Source organism: Leiobunum rupestre, chromosome 5, assembly GCF_980474605.1.
Source record: "Leiobunum rupestre chromosome 5, qqLeiRupe1.1.hap1, whole genome shotgun sequence".
In the NCBI taxonomy this organism is placed as follows: domain Eukaryota; kingdom Metazoa; phylum Arthropoda; class Arachnida; order Opiliones; family Sclerosomatidae; genus Leiobunum; species Leiobunum rupestre.
The window spans coordinates 27,735,048-27,761,279 of NC_143388.1; the positions used below are offsets into that span (position 1 = coordinate 27,735,048).

The 26,232-nt window shown below is 31.2% G+C and overlaps 1 protein-coding gene across 1 annotated transcript; it reads right to left on the bottom strand.

Moving 5' to 3' along the window:
• Positions 1-580: 580 nt before the first annotated feature.
• LOC149944034 (uncharacterized) lies at positions 581-25,291 on the bottom strand. The gene is made up of 12 exons (XM_090175957.1): positions 25,202-25,291; positions 25,069-25,102; positions 20,877-20,897; positions 19,061-19,099; positions 17,969-18,004; positions 14,008-14,028; positions 12,615-12,653; positions 11,715-11,750; positions 7,841-7,894; positions 6,497-6,535; positions 5,609-5,635; positions 581-654 (listed from the first exon to the last, which is right to left on the bottom strand). The coding sequence occupies exons 1-11, from the start codon at positions 25,214-25,216 to the stop codon at positions 5,610-5,612; spliced, it is 360 nt and encodes a 119-aa protein (XP_090032083.1). The 5' UTR covers positions 25,217-25,291; the 3' UTR covers positions 581-654; position 5,609.
• Positions 25,292-26,232: the final 941 nt, after the last annotated feature.

The following is a 26,232-nucleotide window of genomic DNA, read 5'->3' on the forward strand; positions in this document are numbered from 1 at the left end:
AAGTTTCAAAAATTAATATCCCATTATTTGAAATACAATGGAGAACATAATTCATTTGATATAATTAAGTTCGTTTGTTCGGTATTGATTGAAATTTTTTGTTTGAAAGAAATGTTTATTTCATGATCTGTGTCCATAAATGTGTTTTTAATTATGTAATAAGACCAGGCGTAGTCAGATAAATAGGATATTTCATTAAATTGAATAAATGAGATTGTTTTTGAAAAGATTTGGTCCTATTCTTAAAAGTTGTACAAAATCCGAGCCTAAAAACAAAATAATAATGGTTTAATACGCGAACATTAATTTGGTATTATTTCTAAAAATTAGGTTATTGAGAAATCATTAACTCTAATTAGCTAAAAAGCCAACTTTCGAAGCAACAGTTATTTCTATTAAAATAAACTATTTAAATAATAATTAAATACAATTTTTCTTTAGTTATATCATCTATTTAAACTAAGCTCCTTTTTCTATTAAACCACAGAACAATACTAAAAAAGCGCCCTGGACCCCTGGAAAAACGAGATTCGGTTAGCCTCAATCTTATCCACTTCATTTCCAAATATAAAAAACTCAATATTTTAACAATGCATTTATTTCATTGAAGATTGCGATTATACATAGTAATCTTCGTTTTGCTTAGCTTCTATCCTGAAACAAAAAAAAAATATTAAAAAGCAAATAATGCTGTGTTAATACTTTTTCTTTAATAAGATTAAGTTTCAAAATAAGGATACATTTTGAAAACGTTACTACAAACATAGATCTCTGTGGTTACTTAATTCAGTGTTTAAGTTATTTTATATTCTATATTAACGAAAAACAAGAAAATTAATGAAAATTTTAGAGGATAACAAAACCACGGACACCAGAACATCTTTCTTTGTGCATTTAGAGGAATCGGACACTCTGAGGCAAAGGGAGACAGACTGACAGACAAACCAAGACACTTCACAAAAAATATATAATTAAGAAGATACATTATTATATGCTAATATCCTTGAAATTGAAACATACGCTTGTATCTAAAACCTAAAGACATGAACTCGCGACGTTAAGGAAACAATTTCCATAATTCATCATCAAATAAAATAAATCAAAACAAAACAAAATAAAACAAAACCGAATGAAATAATATAATTAAATTAAATTAAATCTAATGCATCATTTAATAAAATTAAATCAAAATAAAATATAATTTAATTATTTATTTTAGGTAGATTTAATTATTTATTTTAGGTAGATTTAATTATTTATTTTAGGTAGATTTAATTATTTATTTTAGGTAGATTTAATTATTTATTTTAGGTAGATTTAATTATTTATTTTAGGTAGATTTAATTATTCATTTTAGGTAGATTTAATTATTTATTTTAGGTAGATTTAATTATTTATTTTAGGTAGATTTAATTATTTATTTTAGGTAGATTTAATTATTTATTTTAGGTAGATTTAATTATTTATTTTAGGTAGATTTAATTATTTATTTTAGGTAGATTTAATTATTTATTTTAGGTAGATTTAATTATTTATTTTAGGTAGATTTAATTATTTATTTTAGGTAGATTTAATTATTTATTTTAGGTAGATTTAATTATTTATTTTAGGTAGATTTAATTATTTATTTTAGGTAGATTTAATTATTTATTTTAGGTAGATTTAATTATTTATTTTAAGTAGATTTAATTATTTATTTTAGGTAGATTTAATTATTTATTTTAGGTAGATTTAATTATTTATTTTAGGTAGATTTAATTATTTATTTTAGGTAGATTTAATTATTTATTTTAGGTAGATTTAATTATTTATTTTAGGTAGATTTCATTATTTATTTTAGGTAGATTTAATTATTTATTTTAGGTAGATTTAATTATTTATTTTAGGTAGATTTAATTATTTATTTTAGGTAGATTTAATTATTTATTTTAGGTAGATTTAATTATTTATTTTAGGTAGATTTAATTATTTATTTTAGGTAGATTTAATTATTTATTTTAGGTAGATTTAATTATTTATTTTAGGTAGATTTAATTATTTATTTTAGGTAGATTTAATTATTTATTTTAGGTAGATTTAATTATTTATTTTAGGTAGATTTAATTATTTATTTTAGGTAGATTTAATTATTTATTTTAGGTAGATTTAATTATTTATTTTAGGTAGATTTAATTATTTATTTTAGGTAGATTTAATTATTTATTTTAGGTAGATTTCATTATTTATTTTAGGTAGATTTAATTATTTATTTTAGGTAGATTTAATTATTTATTTTAGGTAGATTTAATTATTTATTTTAGGTAGATTTAATTATTTATTTTAGGTAGATTTAATTATTTATTTTAGGTAGATTTAATTATTTATTTTAGGTAGATTTAATTATTTATTTTAGGTAGATTTAATTATTTATTTTAGGTAGATTTAATTATTTATTTTAGGTAGATTTAATTATTTATTTTAGGTAGATTTAATTATTTATTTTAGGTAGATTTAATTATTTATTTTAGGTAGATTTAATTATTTATTTTAGGTAGATTTAATTATTTATTTTAGGTAGATTTAATTATTTATTTTAGGTAGATTTAATTATTTATTTTAGGTAGATTTAATTATTTATTTTAGGTAGATTTAATTATTTATTTTAGGTAGATTTAATTATTTATTTTAGGTAGATTTCATTATTTATTTTAGGTAGATTTAATTATTTATTTTAGGTAGATTTAATTATTTATTTTAGGTAGATTTAATTATTTATTTTAGGTAGATTTAATTATTTATTTTAGGTAGATTTAATTATTTATTTTAGGTAGATTTAATTATTTATTTTAGGTAGATTTAATTATTTATTTTAGGTAGATTTAATTATTTATTTTAGGTAGATTTAATTATTTATTTTAGGTAGATTTAATTATTTATTTTAGGTAGATTTAATTATTTATTTTAGGTAAATTTAATTATTTATTTTAGGTAGATTTAATTATTTATTTTAGGTAGATTTAATTATTTATTTTAGGTAGATTTAATTATTTATTTTAGGTAGATTTAATTATTTATTTTAGGTAGATTTAATTATTTATTTTAGGTAGATTTAATTATTTATTTTAGGTAGATTTAATTATTTATTTTAGGTAGATTTAATTATTTATTTTAGGTAGATTTAATTATTTATTTTAGGTAGATTTAATTATTTATTTTAGGTAGATTTAATTATTTATTTTAGGTAGATTTAATTATTTATTTTAGGTAGATTTAATTATTTATTTTAGGTAGATTTCATTATTTATTTTAGGTAGATTTAATTATTTATTTTAGGTAGATTTCATTATTTATTTTAGGTAGATTTAATTATTTATTTTAGGTAGATTTAATTATTTATTTTAGGTAGATTTAATTATTTATTTTAGGTATATTTAATTATTTATTTTAGGTAGATTTAATTATTTATTTTAGGTAGATTTAATTATTTATTTTAGGTAGATTTAATTATTTATTTTAGGTAGATTTAATTATTTATTTTAGGTAGATTTAATTATTTATTTTAGGTAGATTTAATTATTTATTTTAGGTAGATTTAATTATTTATTTTAGGTAGATTTCATTATTTATTTTAGGTAGATTTAATTATTTATTTTAGGTAAATTTAATTATTTATTTTAGGTAGATTTAATTATTTATTTTAGGTAGATTTAATTATTTATTTTAGGTAGATTTAATTATTTATTTTAGGTAGATTTAATTATTTATTTTAGGTAGATTTCATTATTTATTTTAGGTAGATTTCATTATTTATTTTAATAAAATTTAATGCATTAGATTTAATAAAATAATTAATTTTTATTTAATGCCTCATTTTAGTTAAAAAAATTAAAGGCAAATAAATAAAATAAACGATTAAATAAAATAGAATAATAAATAAAATAAACAATTAAATAAAATAGAATAATAAATAAAATAAACAATAAAATAAAATAGAATAATAAATAAAATAAACAATTAAATAAAATAGAATAATAAATAAAATAAACAATAAAATAAAATAGAATAATAAATAAAATAAACAATTAAATAAAATAGAATAATAAATAAAATAAACAATTAAATAAAATAGAATAATAAATAAAATAAAGAACAATTTAAAAAATATTTAATCCCGCAATCCGAAAATCTAAAGAAAAGAGTTATTAAAATTTACGAAAATAATTTAAATACAAATTATAACTTAAAGGTTGTCTGGTACGCCAGCTTTTCCCCAAAAGAAAACAATATATTATGGAAGATCTCTACCAATAGTATTACAACTCCGATCTTAGCTGAAAAAATTTTCGGATTAAGCCCAATTTGTCCACTGAGCGAAAAATTACGCGGTGATATAAAACACATTTTCTTAGATTGCGTAATAACGAATGAATTTTTAGAAAATATACAAACTTTAATAAGAAATTTTTACCCAAATTTTAAACTAGAGATAAACTATATTGGTTTTATTCCGGAGAAAAAATCGATCATTTTAAGGTTATTTTAAAATTATATAATATCGCAAAATTGGCAATATATTTTACTTTCCACTCGAGAATGAATATAAAAATTGAAAATTCTTTAGAAATGTTACATTCCTATTTCAATAAGAAGCTTTTTTTCTTGTGTTTAATCGAGTTGGAATTTTTTAGAAAAACGATAAATATGTATTCTCCGAATTGTTGAAAACGGGAATTTTTTCTTTACAGGATCATAATGTTGTTGTAAATTTGTTGCTGTAAAATTTTACAGATTCTGTAATTCTTGTTTGATACAATAAATGCTTACTCTATTTTTTGAGTAGGCTTTAAAAAAAAAAAAAATAAACAATAAAATAAAATAGAATAATAAATAAAATAAACAATAAAATAAAATAGAATAATAAATAAAATAAACAATAAAATAAAATAGAATAATAAATAAAATAAACAATAAAATAAAATAGAATAATAAATAAAATAAACAATTAAATAAAATAGAATAATAAATAAAATAAACAATTAAATAAAATAGAATAATAAATAAAATAAACAATTAAATAAAATAGAATAATAAATAAAATAAACAATTAAATAAAATAGAATAATAAATAAAATAAACAATTAAATAAAATAGAATAATAAATAAAATAAACAATTAAATAAAATATAATAATAAATAAAATAAACAATAAAAAAACAAAAATAATAAATAAAATAAACAATAAAAACAAAAATAATAAATAAAATAAACAATCAAATAAAATAGAATAATAAATAAAATAAACAATTAAATAAAATAGAATAATAAATAAAATAAACAATTAAATAAAATAGAATAATAAATAAAATAAACAATTAAATAAAATAGAATAATAAATAAAATAAACAATTAAATAAAATATAATAATAAATAAAATAAACAATTAAATAAAATATAATTATAATAATTTAATTTAATTTAATTTAAATATAAGTAAGTTTCATAATCATCTTTCGGCAATTTAATTTCCAAAAATAATAACACATTAAAAGTATAGTTTAAATATTATTTCGATAGAATGGCTTAAATTCTTTAATTTACCTAACAATTTAATTAGTGAAAAAACACTCACGTCAAAACCAGTAAGGACGAGGGTGCGCTTTAAAAAAAAATTGATAACATTGTTATTTCCACCCGAAAAATCTCTTTGATGTAAGTTTTTAGTTAAAGTAAATTTTTTAAATCTTTAGCTTGGCCAACGCGATAAGGTTCGTCTGTTTCCGGAAAATGACGGAAAGTGAAAAGTTAGTTTTGTGGGTACAACTAACCGAAACAAAATTTTGATGACAATTCATGTTTCTACGAGCACACTCGCCAATTAGCTTGTAAGAAAAGACGTTATCTCTATATCTCAATATTAATTTGCCCTCTTTAATGTTTTCCAAATCAAAGCGCATATCTCAAAATAAGCTCGGTAAAATACACTATTATTGAGTGAATTCGCCTTATTTTGCGAAAAAAAACAAGAAAATTAAGGTAAATATCGGGAACTTAAAGTAAGTTCCAGTAAATGCCACTCAAAATGGGCTAAATCAAAAATCATTGGGTAAATTCATTAAATAGCACAAAGCCAATATTTGGTTAAAATTGAGTAAGATTGGGTAAATTACAAAAATTATATAAATGAGTCTAAGACTCAGTAAGATATGTAAAGTTGAGTAAAGGCAAATTAAGTTCTTCGTTTAATTTTTGAGTAATCAATTAAATTATATTTAATTTTCCATCAATCAACTAAAATTTAATAACACCTACTTTCTTCCGAAATTTATTTTCAACAACTCAGATTTAATTGTATTTACCCAACTTAACTAGATCTAACAGAACTCGCTTTCACTGCACTTTGTACCAACATTGTATTGACGTTGACCCAATTCATTTGCATATCGCCGAGATATTTCTGTCTTAATTTATTTTAATTTACCCGAATGGAGTTGATTGAAAATATTTCGAAGGTCCTTACCGTTTTGTTGGTACTGGCGCAATGCTTCTTCGTCCTCGTCTGCAAAAATAAAGTTAATGCGAAAGAGAGTTAATTTTTTTACAAGTAACCAAAAATTATTTTTTTAAACAATTTATGAACGACTTGCAATTAATTTCTCACACACAATCTTCTTAAAATTGCGAGTAGGAAGTTACACTGCTTCGATATCCTAATAGTAGGCCAAAACTATTCGCTCGCTTTGGGACGAAAAGAGTACACCTTTTACCCCAAATACCAACTTCTTCCATACAATAACAGCCAAACTGTACTTTGAAGTTGCTCGCTATTTCTTAAAAAATTACTCCAAAACTAGCGAATAGTTTTCGTCTAATATTTTTTCGTATTAAGAAACACGGAAGTTGGTCACTGGCCCATTTAAGCGATTTCCATTTTTATTAAAATTTTATAGTGTACGGTAATCGTCGTGAATTATTTTTAATTACTTAGTATACACTAGTGTAAAGTTTTTGTTTACGCCAGCTTAAATTTGTTATTAATATCTAATGAATAACTCACTTATGAAGTGAACGGGTTGATGATTAAGAAGCGTTTTTGTTAGGAGATTTTAAATTGCAACCATCTTAACAAAACAAGTAGTTCCGAAGGTGCAAGGAACCATTCGCAAGTTACTCAAATGTGACAAATTTATATTATTACCAAAATCTGTTTCTAGTTAATTTTTAGCTTTGTTTCTTCAGAAAAGATAATTTTATATGATATATTTTTACCGAATCAGGAGACCACACTGTCGCCAGCTGCGCTGATTTGATAGATGAATTTAACACGAATTAAATATTACGAAACATCTATTTTCAAATATTTCTTTTCCAGCCTTAAACGGCGCAACGAAAATATTAGGAACCTCAATTAGAGCATTCTTTTTTTTATCGATTTGATGTGTTGGCCATTTTTATCGATTTGTTTTGATGTGTTGGCCATTTTTATCGATTTGTTTTGATGTTTTGGCCATTTTTATCGATTTGATGTGTTGGCCATTTTTCCAAATACCGACGTTCTTAACACATCGCAGAGCTCAAATCTTCATAGCAACTGTTCTCATTTTTAATAGTACGATTAGGTTTCGTTTTGATAAATATTAGATATATCTTTTAATTATTCTACTATTAATAATATATTAAAAGAATAATTTAAGATAATTAAATAATTTAAACAATATTTTACCTCTTTAACAAATTTAAACTGTTTAGTTTGATTATCATAGCTGAAAAAAATACTCTCCAGGAAACGCGGTGTTTTTTTTTCGGTAAACTTTCGTTTTCTTAAACTGGGATTAAAAACTAATGTTTCACAGCAGAGACTTACCGATTCGGTAATCAGGAGCTTGATTAAAAGAGGGCCGAACCTCAAAAGATCGGCCTATAAATAAACAATTCAATTCAAATTAAATAAACGAGTAGTTAGTAATTTCCAATGTTCACTACACGAGAAGTTCATAGCTTAATAATAGCGACGAAATAAGGATAAAATAAACGTATCAAAAATTAAATTATCAGATTTATTTAGAGCGGGGAAAAATAATTATGTTGCGACGACTCACGGGGGCTCGATTTGATTATTTTAGGAGCAATTAGCTCACTTTAGAAGCAACGGTTATAATAGTCTTAACATTGTCATTCCCCCAAAGTTGTAATAAATAGATTACTTTTATTATTGTAAGAAATATTTCTTTCTACCAAAAGAGGGCCCCCAACGCCCCTATTACTTTAAGGGGAAGAAATAATTTTTTTTCAACGCTATCTCAAAAGTTTGAATTCCGTAACGAAAAAGATCATGCCGTAAGAGAACATTGTGGCAGAGAAAATGTGGCTTTTAACGTCACCGGCGTACATGTCCACTTGTAAAAACGCGTCTAAGGTATACATCGGATAAGCGGTTGTTTAAATTATATTTTAAGAATCGCTTCTTCGATCGTCTGAATTATCTTCATTTTGTAGTAAAGCGGGAAACACGAAGGAAATAATGTTCGGATAATACTACTCTGTAACAGAGTTACTGAGTAGTATTATCTGAACATTATTTTCATTGTGAATACCTTTAAATTCTTTTAATAAATTGAAGCGAAATCGAACCAACCAAAGTGGATATGTTCAGATAAAGAAAGGGGCTCGAGAAAGGCAGGAAATTGCGAAGTTAACAAAAGGGTCTTCTTTAAACTGTGCAATCCGGTACCGTTACCAAAAACGAAGAGGAGAGTTCTGAAGCTTACCAAAGTACTCTTAGAATAATGAAGAAGAATTTAACACAGCACAATTTAGTGCGTCTGGAGATCTCGCTGGATGTTATTAAAATATACCAACCGAAATTTCAAATACACATACGTTATCAACCACGTTTGCCAATACCAAATTTTTTTCAACTGATTCTGCTCTTTGGGAACCCTTTTGTAATGAGATTCGCTCTTACTGGATTACCAAAGGGCCTTTAACTTGTCAAAATAAGGACTGTGACTATTGCCAATTGGTACGTGTTTATTACGAAACAGGTGATAAAACGAAAAAGATAATTTTAACAACAGCCGCTCTCAAACGGGTCCTTCTTAACGGGGAATCGGTTAACAGTGAGTGGTTACTGTATTTGCCATCTAATGGAAGCGTTTATTGATTTGTTTGCCGATTATTTTCTAATACAACAGACTCGCCTTAGTCTTTCAGTTCGACCTGCTTTCGTGATTGGAAAAACTCATCCACTCGTATTTCTGAACACGAGAATGGCGTGGAACATCGAAAATCTATATTGATATAGTGCAATCGACAAAGAGAAATTGCAACAAATTCACCTTGAACAAGTTTATTGGCAGGAAGTTTTAGAAATAGATGTTGCCGTAGTGATTTTTGGCATCAAAAGGTCTAACAAAGTGGCAATAATCAAACAATTGGATCACGGCACAATGGAAATTATTTTGGAAACTTAGAGCCACTGAGCCAGTTTGATACATTCCTTAAAGAGCACTTTAAAATATGGCAATGCAGGAAGACGAAGTCCCTCATGTCTTTCAACGAATATTTGCGAAGAGTTAAATAACATAATGGGTATGAAAGTTCAGTCTGTAATTATTTCTGAGCTATGCGAAGCAAAGTATTATTCAACCTCTGTGGATTCTACTCCAGAGTTATGTCATGTTGATCAATTAAGTCTTACAGTTCGTTATGCAAAAGGGAGTGTGCCATTTGGCGGGTTATGGAGTGAAATACAGTTTATACTTGTTTATGGACACGGTGCTGAGTATCTAGCAGACGTTTCAGTATCAGACAGGCTGAGAAATAAGGAATTTTTTTTAAACTGGACCTGTGGCCAGTAGAGCCTAGGTAGTTTAATTAAAAAACAGGCCACGGGCCACTTATCATTTTTAACCTTCAAAATCAGAATTTAATAATTTATGGTCAAATTATCTATTCTTGACAATGTGCTAGAAGCAAAGACCAAACAATTTTAGGGATTAATATAGTATTTTTTTAATGAACTAAAATCTTGAAGGGAAAAAACTTTGAATTAATTAGTGGTCACCAGGGCCACTAATACCCCGAGCAATTAATTTTTAAACTGGCCCAGCTAATTTTTTAACTAGCGATTGGCCTGTGATTGTGCCTTATTTCTCACACTGGTTTCAGATTGCTGTGGCCAGTAATTCGATAATGCTTCAAATATGGCTGGACGATATTCTAGTCTGCAAGCAAGGTTAAAATAGGTTATTGAGTGTGCCATTTGCTTTCCCTGTGCAGGACATTCATTGAACTTAATGGGTGTTAAAGCTGTCGAGTGCAACGGTAATAGTGATTGTAGGGGGATGTTGGCTAGCGTGGCACGAAGGGCTTGCCACCAACCTCCAACGCAAAGAAACCGGCCACTTGAATTGATTGCTTTAAAAGTCGCTTGATGACTTAGATCTAAGGTGGTGCCTTAGGTATTAGCCTAGTTATCTCTCATATTAACTTCGTACAATGGTTGTATGTATTTTTTCGACGTCTACTCAGCGCTGGAATGAATTAGTTACATCTTTAGGAACAAACAACAAAGTTGTTAATCGTTTAAGTAACACTCGGTGGTAAGCCTATGCTGATGCCAGTAAGGCAATATGTGACGGATATGAAAAGATTCAAGCTGCACCGGACGATTTGGCTCAGGATGAAAATCAGACAAAAGAATCCATACCTGATGCTCAATCACTCAGCAAAAAAATGGACAAACTGGAATAAGTAATTTCGTGTATACCTTGGAACGACATCCTTTCCCGTTTTAATGAAACCAGTAAAAGTGTACAGATTGAAGATATCAACTTGTCTGTCGTAGTAATTCTCATAAGGTCTTTAAAGTCTTATATTCAATATCTGAGAGAAAATTTTGACCACTGAGAAAAAGTGGAAAATTTCAAAGCTTCCGAGTTTAATTACAGGGACAGAATAACCCGTGTAAAGCGAAGAAGTCGTCGCAACGTCAGAGTCGCGACCTGACGCAGTTCTAGTTGGAAGTCAAAATTTCAAAGTATAAGCGTACAGAACTTTAACAGACTCTTTGATAAAGGGATTAACAAGACGAATCAAAGCAAACGAAGAAATCCAAGACCGTTTTGGTTTTTTTTCTGATATTACATGAAATGAATTTGGAAGAAATTTCGCTAGAGTGTAAAAATCTTTTGAAGCAGTACCATACCAATCTGGTCGAAGTAGAGCTAATTTCGGAATGTCAGCACTTCAAATATTCATTTCAGAAGAAACACTTATGTCGGATATTTAAAACAATAATTAAAACCGGTAATTGGAATTCCACATTCCCTAACATTGGAATTCTTTTACGAATTTGTTTATCTATGATGACAGCAAATTGCAGCGGAGAGTGATCATTTTGGAAATTGAAGCTTATAAAAAAAGAGCTGCGTACATGCTTCAGACTAGATTAAAAAGTTTCAATTATGAGCATTGAATCAGAGTTCCTCGAAGAAAATGAACTCAAATCACGAAAGGAATCTTTTTAAATAATTTAGTTTTTCAAAAATTCAATAAATGCTAAAGTTGTTTCAATTTGGAACTGCAAACTTTATATTGATAATTATATATTTTCAATAACTGTTGTTTAATTCAATGCCTTAAAGGGCCTCCAAATCTCATCGGGCCCCGGGCCCCAAAAATCGTTAAGACGGCCGCGCTTTCTTCTCCATATAAAATTGATTGAAGGTTCTTACCTTGGGGTCTGTTCCCTCTCCATTCGTCTCTTTCGTCTGAACCCAGAAAATGAATGCGACGGAAAGTGAAAAGTTAATTTATTTGTACAAGAAGTCGAAACTTATTTTGATTACAAATTATCAACGATTCGAAATTAAGTTCTTGTGAAAACAAGCCTAATTCCCAAATTACATGTAGGTAATAATGGAAGAATTTAGAAACCCTCTATATTCCAATGTTGATATTTGGGGTTCACTAACGCGAAAGATGCTCTTCCGCCACTTTTTAATGTTTTCCTAATCAAAGCACATGTCTCAAATTAAGTTCGGTAAATTACACTATTATTGGTTGAATTTTCTAATTTTGGGTAAATATGAGAAATTTAAGGTAAATGTTGGTAAGTCATAGTAATTTCCAGTAAATGCCACTCAATTCGTCTAAATTGTACAGAGACAGTTAAATTGGTTAAAATTGAGAAATATTAGTTAAATACCAAAAATGTAATATAATGCGTCTTAGACTCGGTAAGTTTTGAAAAGTTGAGGAAACGCAAATTAATAAAGGTAATTCGTTTTCTCTTTCAGAATTCAATTTAATTTGAAATAAGCTTCATTGAATCAACTAAAATTTAAACACAACTACTTTCTTCCGAAATATATTTTCAACAACTCTAATTTAATTGTACGAACCCAACTTAACTTGATCTAAATATTCTCGCTTTTATAGCAGTTTGTAGGTATTTACCCACATTGACTTCATTTTACCAACATTTAATTGTCGTCGACCATGTATGTGGAAGGGCCCAATTCTTTTGCATCTGACCGAGGTATTTCGGTCTAACCTCATTTTAATCGCATAAGTCTTCATTAATTTTTATTTACCGGAATTGAGTTGGTTTAAATACGTTCGAAGGTTCTTACCATCTTGTCCAAAACTGGACCAAAAGTCGTCGTCCTCGTCTAGAAAAATAAATTAATGTGAAACAGAGAAGTTAATTTTTTTACAAGTTACCAAAAATAATTTTGTAAACAATTTATAAACGACTTCCAATTAAACTCCCACATAATCTTAAAATTGCGAGTAGGAAGTTACACTGCCTTCGATATCCTAATATTAATTTTTGTTAATCAGGAACACGGAAGTTGGTCACTGGCCCATTTAAGCGATTTTTAAATCAATTTTAATTAAGAATTATAAGTAATTCGCGGGAAAAAGAGATTAACAATCAATCGCGTTGTATTAGTCGCAATCTGATAGCGTTTATTTATTTTACGGTAAATAATCCAATAATTTATTATTAATTATTTTAACAGCAATAAGCTATTCAACCAATAGTTTAATTCTTTTAACAACTTAAAATATTAAATTTGTTAGTAATATCTGATGAATAATTTACTAATGAAGTCATTTGATAAAGGTTGACATTTTTGATGCGATTGCGTTTTACGGAAAAAAATTAGAACAAATTATGATAACGCAATTTAATTTGCAACCATCTGAACAAAACTAGAAGTTGCGGAGATGTAAGGAGTCTTTCGCAAGGTACACAAGTGGGGCAATTCAAGCCCACTTCACACTATACAATTAATTGGGCCACTTAAATGTATCCAACTAATTGTAATCAAGAAAATTGCATAGTGTGAACAGAAATAGTTGGAACCATTGTTACAATATTTCTGTTCACACTATACAATTTTCTTGCTTACAATTAATTGGATACATTTAAGTGGCCCAATTAATTGTATAGTGTGAACTGAGCTTTTTACGATTACAAAAATCAGTTCCCAGTTAAGTTTCATTAATATGAAATTTCATTTTCCAAGATTAGCAAAATTAGTTTTCGCTATGGCAACTTGAACAAGAGCGTATTCGGGATTTCCTTCCGGTTTAGGTGAAGTCTGTGCAACACCATTTTGATCTATAAACCAAATCCGTTTCTTACCCCCGGGTGCATTTCTCAGTTTTTCTCCATGTCTAAGCCATAGTTTTGGGCCTCAAATTAGGAAAAAAAAATTGCCCCTTGCTCGTGAATGAAACGGGGATATTTTAATGGCAATCCCCCCCCCCCGCCTTTTTCCATGTCCCACCCTCTTTAATTAATTTTCAAACATCCTGATTCTCAAACCCCCGTGCCCCATTTTCTATACCTTGTGACAACCAAGGTAATAAGGATTTGTTAAAAAATCTTAAAATTCAATACCAGAATATCCTTTTACTTAAACGTGCTCAAAACAAATTTCCGTACCTCAAATTTGTTGATTTTTTTAAAAACTCTTTTTTACTTTGGTTCAATTAACATGATCGTTTTCTTACCTTGAAACCTCCGGGCTGATACTGAAAGAAAATAAAAATGTTTTCAAATTAACGAATTGGCGATTACATACCAAGAAACGCAATTATAACTAGCGGGATTTGTAACTACGTGATAATTAAGCATTCTATTATACTATAATTTTACAATGTGAAAGTGAAAGTTCATTAAAGTTCGTGGATTGATAAAAAATACTAAACTGTTTTATCATAAGTAACATAATTTTTTATTAGTATGTATAACATTTCCATAGAAACAATTTTAATGAGACTTTTTTCATCGGAACATACAATTAGCGGAACCAAAAATGCAAAAATTCTTATAATACTGGCGCATTGAAAAGGTAAACATGGAAAAGAAAACACGTGATCCCGATGCACGCATTTTTCGTCACAGAGTTAGAAGTGACGTCATATCCCGTGAAGAAGGTGTTTTTAAAGAAAATGATTTTATGGCGTACTTACGGGGAGACTACCCGAGCTGATAATCACCGATTTTATTGAAACTAGGTGGGTCGATCGTCTGAATTATCTTCATTTTGTAGTTAAGCGGGAAACACGAAGGAAATAATGTTCGGATAATACTACTCTGTAACAGAGTTACTGAGTAGTATTATCTGAACATTATTTTCATTGTGAATACCTTTAAATTCTTTTAATAAATTTAAGCGAAATCGAACCAACCAAAGTGGATATGTTCAGATAAAGAAAGGGGCTCGAGAAAGGCAGGAAATTGCGAAGTTAACAAAAGGGTCTTCTTTAAACTGTGCAATCCGGTACCGTTACCAAAAACGAAGAGGAGAGTTCTGAAGCTTACCAAAGTACTCTTAGAATAATGAAGAAGAATTTAACACAGCACAATTTAGTGCGTCTGGAGATCTCGCTGGATGTTATTAAAATATACCAACCGAAATTTCAAATACACATACGTTATCAACCACGTTTGCCAATACCAAATTTTTTTCAACTGATTCTGCTCTTTGGGAACCCTTTGGTAATGAGATTCGCTCTTACTGGATTACCAAAGGGCCTTCAACTTGTCAAAATAAGGACGGTGACTATAGCCAATTGGTACATGTACGTGTTTATTAACAAACAGGTGATAAAACGAAAAAGATAATTTTAACAACAGCCGCTCTCAAACGGGTCCTTCTTAACGGGGAATCGGTTAACCGTGAGTGGTTACTGTATTTGCCATCTAAAGGAAGCGTTTATTGATTTGTTTGCCGATTATTTTCTAATACAACAGACTCGCCTTAGTCTTTCAGTTCGACCTGCTTTCGTGATTGGAAAAACTCATCCACTCGTATTTCTGAACACGAGAATGGCGTGGAACATCGAAAATCTATATTGATATATCGCAATCGACAAAGAGAAATTGCAACAAATTCACCTTGAACAAGTTTATTGGCAGGAAGTTTTAGAAATAGATGTTGCCGTAGTGATTTTTGGCATCAAAAGGTCTAACAAAGTGGCAATAATCAAACAATTGGATCACGGCACAATGGAAATTATTTTGGAACCTTAGAGCCACTGAGCCAGTTTGATACATTCCTTAAAGAGCACTTTAAAATATGGCAATGCAGGAAGACGAAGTCCCTCATGTTTTCAACGAATATTTGCGAAGAGTTAAATAACATAATGGGTATGAAAGTTCAGTCTGTAATTATTTCTGAGCTATGCGAAGCAAAGTATTATTCGACCTCTGTGGATTCTACTCCAGATTTATGTCGTGTTGATCAATTAAGTCTTACAGTTCGTTATGCAAAAGGGCGTGTGCCATTTGGCGGGTTATGGAGTTAAATACAGTTGATACTTATTTATGGACACGATGCTGAGTATCTAGCAGACGTTTCAGTATCAGACAGGCTGAGAAATAAGGATTTTTTTTTAAACTGGACCTGTGGCCAGTAGAGCCTAGGTAGTTTAATTAAAAATGTGGCCATTTTAACCTTCAAAATAAGGCTTTCATAATTTATGGTCAAATTATCTATTCTTGACAATATGTGCTAGAAGCAAAGACCAACAATTTTAGGGATTAATATAATATTTTTTTAATGAACTAAAATCTTGAAGGGTAAAAACTTTGAATTAATTAGTGGTCAGCCCTGGTGACTATAGCCAATCGGTACGTGTTAATTAAGAAACAAGTGATAAAACGTAAAAGATAATTTTAACAACAGCCACTCTCAAACGGGTCCGTCGTAACGGGGAATCGGTTAATATAGTATTTTTTTAATGAACTAAAATCTTGAAGGGAAAAAACTTTGAATTAATTAGTGGTCACCAGGGCCACTAACACCCCTTGCAATTAATTTTTAAACTGGCCCAGCTAATTTTTTAACTGGAGATTGGCCTGTGATTGTGCCTTATTTCTCACACTGGTTTCAGATTGCCGTGGCCAGTAATTCGATACTGCTTCAAATATGGCTGGACGATATTCCAGTCTGCAAGCAAGGCTAAAATAGGTTAATGAGTGTGTCATTTACTTTTCCTGTGCAGGACATTCATTAAACTTAATGGATGTTAAAGCTGTCGAGTGCAACGGTAATAGTGATTGTAGGGAGATGTTGGCTAGCGTGGCACGAAGGGCTTGCCACCAACCTCCAACGGAAAGAAACCGGCCACTTGAATTGATTGCTTTAAAAGTCGCTTGATGACTTAGATCTAAGGTGGTGCCTTAGGTATTAGCCTAGTTATCTCTCATATTAACTTCGTACAATGGTTGTATGTATTTTTTCGACGTCTACTCAGCGCTGGAATGAATTAGTTACATCTTTAGGAACAAACAACAAAGTTGTTAATCGTTTAAGTAACACTCGGTGGTAAGCCTATGCTGATGCCAGTAAGGCAATATGTGACGGATATGAAAAGATTCAAGCTGCACCGGACGATTTGGCTCAAGATGAAAATTAGATAAAAGAATCCATACCTGATGTCAATCACTCAGTAAAAATATGGAATAAGTAATTTTGTGTATACCTTGGAACGACATCCTTTCCCGTTTTTATGAAACCAGTAAAAGTGTACAGATTGAAGATATCAAATTGTCTGTCGTAGTAAATCTCATATAGTCTTATATTCAAGATCTCAGAGAAAATTTTGATCACTGAGAAAAAGGTGAAAAATTCAAAGCTACCGAGTCTAATTACAGGGACAGCAATACTCGTGTAAAGCAAAGAATTCGTCGCCACGACAGAGTCGCAACTGACGCAGTTCTAGTTGGAAGTAAAAATTTCAAAGTATAAACATACAGAACTATAATAAACTTTGATAAAGGGATTTACAAGACGAATCAAAGCATACGAAGAAATCCATGACCATTTGGGTTTTTTTATGAAATTACACGAAATGAATTTGGAAGAAATTTCACTAGAGTGTAAAAATCTTTTGAAGCACTACCATACCAATCTGGTCGAGGTAGAGCTAATTTCGGAATGTCAGCACTTCAAATATTCATTTCAGAAGAAACACTTATGTCGGATATTTAAAACAAAAATTAAAACCGATAATTGGAATTCCACATTCCCTAACATTGGAATTCTTTTACGATTTGTTTATCTATGATGACAGCAAATTGCAGCGGAGAGTGATCATTTTGGAAATTGAAGCTTATAAAAATGAGCTGCGTACAAGCTTCAGACTAGATTAAAAAGTTTCAATGATGAGCATTGAATCAGAGTTCCTCGAAGAAAATGAATTTTTGTCGATCATTAGTGAATTTGCAGAACTCAAATCACGAAAGGAATCTTTTTAAATAATTTAGTTTTTCAAAAATTCAATAAATGCTAAAGTTCTTTCAATTTGGAACTGCAAACTTTATATTGATAATTATATAATTTCAATAACTGTTGTTTAATTCAATGCCTTAAAGGGCTTCCAAATCTCATCGGGCCCCGGGCCCCAAAAATCTTTAAGACGGCCCCGCTTTCTTCTCCATATAAAATTGATTGAAGGTTCTTACCTTGGGGTCTGTTCCCTCTCCATTCGTCTCTTTCGTCTGGACCCAGAAAATGAATGCGACGGAAAGTGAAAAGTTAATTTATTTGTACAAGAAGTCGAAACTTATTTTGATTACAAATTATCAACGATTCGAAATTAAGTTCTTGTGAAAACAAGCCTAATTCCCAAATTACATGTAGGTAATAATGGAGGAATTTAGAAGCCCTCTATATTCCAATTAGAGGTCGGCGTATGGATAACAATTAACCGTTTGTTTGGATAATATCCATCAACAAAAATTATCCAAAAAATAATCAGTTATTTTTAGCTTTTTCCCATATTAAATCGTTTTTGTCCATGGATAATATCCATGAATAAACGGTTAACCGCAATTTTTATGATTAATTGAAATTTTGCCAGTTAACTTATCTGCTCCGCCGATCTCTAATTCCAATGTTGATATTTGGGGTTCACTAACGCGAAAGATGCTCTTCGGCCACTTTTTAATGTTTTCCTAATCAAAGCACATGTCTCAAATTAATTTCGGTAAATTACACTATTATTGGTTGAATTTGCTAATTTTGGGTAAATATGAGAAATTTAAGGTAAATGTTGGTAAGTCATAGTAATTTCCAGTAAATGCCACTCAATTCGTCTAAATTGTACAGAGCGAATTAAATTGGTTAAAATTGAGAAATATTAGGTAAATACCAAAAATGTAATATCAATGCGTCTTAGACTCGGTAAGTTTTGAAAAGTTGAGGAAACGCAAATTAATTAAGGTAATTCGTTTTCTATTTCAGAATTCAATTAAATTTGAAATAAGCTTCATTCAATCACCTAAAATTGAATAACACCAACTTCCTTCCGAAATAAATTTTATACAACTCTAATTTAATTTATTATTCTCGCTTTTATCGCAGTTTGTAGGTATTTACCCACATTGACTTCATTTTACCAACATTTAATTGTCGTCGACCATGTATGTGGAAGGGCCCAATTCATTTGCATCTGACCGAGGTATTTCGGTCTAACCTCATTTTAATCGCATAAGTCTTCATTAATTTTTATTTACCGGAATTGAGTTGGTTTAAATACGTTCGAAGTTTCTTACCATCTTGTCGAAGACGGGGAAAAAAGTCTTCGTCCGCTTCTAGAAAAATAAAATTAATGTGAAACAGAGAAGTTAATTTTTTTGCAAGTGACTAAAAATAATTTTGTAAACTATTTATGAACGACTTGCAATTAATTTCCCACACAATCTTATAATTGCGAGTAGGAAGTTACACTGCCTTCGATATCCTAATATTAATTTTTTTTAAGAATAATAATCAGCTAGGCTAATACCCAAGGCACCACCTTAGGCCTAAGTCATCATGCGACTTTTGAAGCCTTAATTCAGGTGGCCGGGTTATAATGCGTAGGAGGGTGGTGGCAAGCCCTGCATGCCACGAGATCGAGCCAACAGCTCCCTACACTCACTATTACCGTTAACCTAAGCAAGTTTTTATGGAAGGGGAAACCGAAGAACTCGAGGGAAAACCCCTTAAACCAGTGGGGAGAGAACTTGCAAACTCAACGCAGAAGGAGTTGTTCCGAGTTTTCACCCAGTGCCACAAGCTGGGATCGAACCCGGCTCCTCTTGCTGCGAGGCGAAAGTGCTAACCACTCCGCCACCCCACCTACAGGAACACGGAAGTTGGTCACTGGCCCATTTAAGCGATTTTAAAATCAATTTTAATTAAGAATTATAAGTAATTCGCGGGAAAACGAGATTAACAATCAATCGCGTTGTATTAGTCGCAATCTGATAGCGTTTAATTATTTTACGGTAAATAATCCAATAATTTATTATTAATTATTTTAACAGCAATAAGCTATTCAACCAATAGTTTAATTCTTTTAACAACTTAAAATATTAAATTTGTTAGTAATATCTGATGAATAATTCACTTATGAAGTCATTTGATAAAGGTTTGATGCGATTTCGTTTTACGGAAAAAAATTAGAACAAATGATGATAACGCAATTTAAATTGCAACCATCTAAACAAAACTAGAAGTTGCGGAGATGTAAGGTGCCTTTCGCAAGTTACACAAGTGGGGCAATTCAAGCCCACTTCACATTATACAATTAATTGGGCCACTTAAATGTATCCAACTAATTGTAATCAAGAAAATTGCATAGTGTGAACAGAAATAGTTGGAACCATTGTTACAATATTTCTGTTCACACTATACAATTTTCTTGCTTACAATTAATTGGATACATTTAAGTGGCCCAATTAATTGTATAGTGTGAACTGAGCTTTTTACGATTACAAAAATCAGTTCCCAGTTAAGTTTCATTAATATGAAATTTCATTTTCCAAGATTAGCAAAATTAGTTTTCGCTATGGCAAACTTTAACAAGATCGTATTCGGGATTTCCTTCCGGTTGAGGTGAAGTCTGTGCAACCCCATTTTGATCTATAAACCAAATGCGTTTCTTACCCCTGGGTGCATTTCGTCGTTAATTAATACGTTCTAAAACGTTAAACAAGAAAGCAATAGCAGCTAGATTGCGATAAAAACGTGGGCTCTATCAGGTTTTGTTCAGGTCTATGCCATAGTTTTGGGCCTAAAATTAGGAAAATAATTTTCCTCGTGCTCGTGAATGAAGCGGGGATATTTTAAAGGCAATCCCCACCCCCCCCCGAAATTTTTCATGTCCCACCCTCTTTAATTAATTTTTAAACATCCTGATTCTCAAATCCCGTGCCCCGTTTTCTATAACTTGTGACAAAAAAACTTGTTAAAAAATCTTTAAATTCAATACCAGGAGATCCTTTTACTTAAACGTGCTCGAAACAAATTTCCATACCCCAAATTTGTTGCTTTTTAAAAACCCTTTCTTTTACTTTGGTTCAATTAACATGTTCGTTTTCTTACCTGGATACCTCCGGGATGAGACTGAAAGAAAATGAAAATGTTTTCAAATTAACGAATTGGCGATTACATATCAAGAAACGCAATTATAACTAGCGGGATTTGTAATTACGTGATAATTAAGCATTCTATTATACTATAATTTTACTATGTGAAAGTGAAAGTTCATTTAGTTCGTGAATCGATAAAAAATTACTAAACTGTATTATCATAAGTAACATAATTGCTCATAAGTATGTATAACATTTCCATAGAAACAATTTCAATGAGCCTTTTTTTTACACGGAGCATACAATTAGCGGAACCAAAAATGCAAAAATTCTTATGATTCTTGCGCTATTGAAAAGGTAAACATGGAAAAGAAAACACGTGATCACCTTTACATTAGCGCTCTCGCTATGCTATTATTTCTATTTATTATCGTTTCACTGATTCTACAATATTATATTATAATATAACATAATCAACTACGCTAACTTTCTGTCATAAATATGACTCTACGGCACTGATTAAAAGAGTGGTGTTTCATCCTCCAAACGCCCATTCGCCATTTCGCACGAATTAAACTATCAATTTCTAGTTTTAACAGGAAATACACGTTTAATATAATTAGATTGCAGTCCATTCGACCGAACTGAGTCATTCGAAAGAAAACTGCATATATCTCGGTTTTCACATCAGTCATTTTATAGAAGATTTTATCAAGTTAATAGAACGATTATGTACTGATTGTTAATTATTTTTATTTCGTGCCCCCCACGGGCAAGAAATATTGAGAGAGATTGGGACGCCGGAAGTGTTGCCAGATGGGCGATTACCCGCCAAAATTGGGCTACTTTGGGAAAAACCAGACGTACGACGCTCAGAATACACACAATCCTTCTTATGTGTTAAGTTTGTTTGAGCTTTTCACAACAATCTGCAACGCTGGTATCACAACCAATATATATCCACAGTCACACATACTTTTATTTACACTTATTTGTTACTTCTAGTCATACTTTGAAAGCATCGAAGATTCCTTCGATCAGTGTCACTCTTATTTTTCACTTCTGATAACACTTATTTGTTACTACTAGTCAGCCGTCGAGTGTCACACTTATTTCTTCTGGTTATATGACAAAAACTAGTTCGATCAGTTTCATACTTATGTGTTACTTCTGATCACACTTATTTGTTACGTTGAGTGTCACACTTATTACTTCTGGTCATACGCCGAAAACTAGGTCGATCAGTGTCATGCTTAATTTTTACTTCTGGTCATACGTTGAAAGCGCGGCGCACTCTGAACGGCCTTGAAAAACGCTAGAGGGAAACGGGCGCGTAGACCTCTATAAACACGCGGATTTACAATGTTGGAAATTGCGGGGGTCCGTATACGCTGCCCAAAAAACCTTACTTAGAATTAAATTTAAGGAACTTATTTGCACATATAGGTTATATGTAAACCACAGATATTCAAAAATATAACTTTCATGAAAATCGGACTTAAATTAAGGAACTGTAAGTAGATGTTTAGGCTAAAATATAAAACCACGAAAATTGGGTTCCCGTAAATGAACCTGAAACCTATACTTAAATTTAATATTTACTGATAAAACCGAAGTTGTAGGTCCGCTGAATCCTTACCTATCTAATAACATATTTTTTAACGTTATCGGACTTAATTTTAAATAAAATATCTACCACATAAAGCGAAACCACCGAAAATAGTAAATTGGGCAAATGCGCAACTTCTTGGGCTCCGATTAGAAAACTTTATGAAAGGCTATCAATGGCGATGTATGTACATTCGAACGAGATACTTTTCCAGCCCTAACCGTTGAAGAGATATATGCGCGACACGGCGGCATCGGCAGAATAGGCTGCACGTGAGACTAACACCCCCAAATCCTTAGGATTGTGCGTAAAAAGCGTTGTACAATGTATGACGAAGACATAAATAAGTGTGAGCCTGCTGGGTCATTGAGGTTATCGAAGCCGTGTATGGCCAGAAGTAATAAATAAATGTGAGCCTGCTGGGTCATTGAGGTTATCGAAGCCATGAATGGCCAGAAGTAATAAATAAGTGTGAGCCTGCTGGGTCATTGAGGTTATGGAAGCCATGTATGGCCAGAAGTAATAAATAAGTGTGAGCCTGCTGGGTCATTGAGGTTATCGAAGCCATGCATGGCTAGAAAAAATAAATAAGTGTGAGCCTGCTGGGTCATTGAGGTTATCGAAGCCGTGTATGGCCAGAAGTAATAAATAAATGTGAGCCTGCTGGGTCATTGAGGTTATCGAAGCCATGAATGGCCAGAAGTAATAAATAAGTGTGAGCCTGCTGGGTCATTGAGGTTATGGAAGCCGTGTATGGCCAGAAGTAATAAATAAGTGTGAGCCTGCTGGGTCATGGAGATTATCGAAGCCATGCATGGCCAGAAGAAATAAATAAGTGTGAGCCTGCTGGGTCATTGAGGTTATCGAAGCCGTGTATGGCCAGAAGTAATAAATAAATGTGAGCCTGCTGGGTCATTGAGGTTATCGAAGCCATGCATGGCCAGAAGAAATAAATAAGTGTGAGCCTGCTGGGTCATTGAGGTTATCGAAGCCGTGTATGGCCAGAAGTAATAAATAAATGTGAGCCTGCGGGGTCATTGAGGTTATCGAAGCCATGAATGGCCAGAAGTAATAAATAAGTGTGAGCCTGCTGGGTCATGGAGATTATCGAAGCCATGCATGGCCAGAAGAAATAAATAAGTGTGAGCCTGCTGGGTCATTGAGGTTATCGAAGCCGTGTATGGCCAGAAGTAATAAATAAATGTGAGCCTGCTGGGTCATTGAGGTTATCGAAGCCATGAATGGCCAGAAGTAATAAATAAGTGTGAGCCTGCTGGGTCATTGAGGTTATGGAAGCCGTGTATGGCCAGAAGTAATAAATAAGTGTGAGCCTGCTGGGTCATTGAGGTTATCAAAGCCATGCATGGCCAGAAGAAATAAATAAGTGTGAGCCTGCTGGGTCATTGAGGTTATCGAAGCCGTGTATGGCCAGAAGTAATAAATAAATGTGAGCCTGCTGGGTCATTGAGGTTATCGAAGCCATTTCACTTTCAATAAATCTTTCGGTTTTCTCCAAACTATAATTTTACTCTCCTACTATAAAGTAGGGTTTTTTAGGGTTTATAAATATACTTCTGATATTTGAGAGATAATTAAAGAAGTTTTAGAACGTACCCTTGTTAACTTAAGAATGTAAATAGGAATTTATTATATGCCAATAAATAAATTTAAAATTTGCGCCAAAATAAATGTGAGTCACGCCCAACTATGGCCAAGTGTTACCACACTGTTGCGAGTAATCAAAGTTTCCCGTAATGATGTACTGTAATAAACCAAATAATATCATTTCGGAATTGTTTTGCTTTTGAAGCGTTTGTTACAATTTAGAATAAGTTTGCCTCGCTGGTTGGTTAATATTCTAAATCGTTCCCTTTGACATGTTCTAATTAAAGAGCTTTAGGTTTATAACTAATTCATGATTTTAAGTTACCTGCTTAATTGAAATACGGGTACGAAATAAAATTATCGCCTTCTTGGTGAACTTGTTTTAATATCGTAATAAATTCGGTATGTAAAGGGAAATGTCACCGGAATAATATTTAACATTGAGGGGTGGTTTCGAACCGTTTCTAGGGCAATCTTATCTATAGATATCGAGCGTAAAAAGCTATAATCCAAACCCGCCATTGGGCTGGAAAAAGAGGAAGTTTCTAGAAATGTGACCTCGCTTTTCCGTTCGAATGGGATCCGGTTAAATAGTCTGTCAAGGGCGTAGGAACGTTCTAGAAGTTGGAGGGGGCAAAGAGAAACGAAAAGGGGTCTTTAGAATGGTTTTGAATTTTTAATGGAGTGTACCTTCTTCGAATGCATGTGTACTGTTTACTACTATGTAAATTGGCGGGAAAAGACTGAAATTTAAACACAGTTGAGGTTCTATAATCTTTATATACTTTTAAAATGAGAATTTGAGCCTTTTGAAGATTTCAACTGACCAAAATGTTGGAGGGGGCAATAACATTAGTTGCCCCTCCCAGCAAAATTCTAGGGAGGGCCCCCCTGATCCCCCTGGTTCCTACGCCCCTGTAGTCTGTAACCTACAATATGTAGTAGACCTAACCCTAAACGCCGATTTGTAGAATTGAAACAATTTCATTACCTGCGCCAATAAGAGCAATCGCCAACAAAGTCAACTAGAAAACGAAAATGTTTGTAATTGAAAAGCGAAATAACAACATTTATAAAACTGATAATTTTGAACGTTTAGCAAATAGAGAATTAAATAGACTCACCAAAATTTTCATCATGGGGCCTTTTGAGAAACTTTCTCGCTGAATAAGTGACGGATCAACAGCACCGTTGGTTTTATTCTCCTTTTTTCAAGCACCCATAAATTTCAATTATTACAAACAATGTACTCTGAAATTAAACCAATTTTACGTGGAAATAAAGTATTTTTAACAGCTCAATCGCGATTAACGCTTCAATTTATTAAATGGTGTACGATTGTTCCCATTAAATATGTGTCTAAAAATGTTTGATTCTTTTAGGCAGGAGAATCGAGTCGTATTTAATCGGCCGGAACATCGTTTGTACTCTGACAGATAAAATAATATAATTTAATATTCAATATTCGCATACTAACAATCGGGCAGGCTAATAAAAATAAATAATTTTTGTACAACGGAATAGAGCCCACGTTGACCTTTTGCAGAAGATTTTCTCAACTGTCGTAAATAATTCAGATTAAAAATTGAATTATAAATATCGACCCGAAATGTAACAAGTCGGCCAAGGCCGTAATATTAGTTCCACATGGATGAATTAGTTAATTATTATCTAAGCCTTGGCGCGTGTCAAAAGGTTTAAGCATAACGTCAGACGTTACGTAAGCTTCTGTATCTGTATTCCAAGTTTGCGCTCTGTATCTCAAATCCAATAGGAACTACGAAGAAAATTCGCAAACGCTCACTAACCTTTGGCGCTGTTTAAAAGAGTTAAACATAGGATCAGACTTCAGCTTCTTAACTGTATTAAAAGTTTGAGCCCCGTATCTCAAATCCAGTCCAAACTACGAAGAAAATTCGTGTAGGATCGATAAGCCTGGGCGTGTGTTAATATGGTTAAGCATAGTGCCAAACGTAACCACCTTTACCTATATTCAAAGTTTAAGGCCATATTTCAAATCCAATAGGAACTACGCAGATTATTAATATTTCTCTAAGCCTTGGCGTTTGTCAAAACGGTTAAGCATATCGTCAGACGTAAGCTTCTTTATCTGTATTCTAAGTTTTTGTTCAGTATCTCAAATCCAATAGAAACT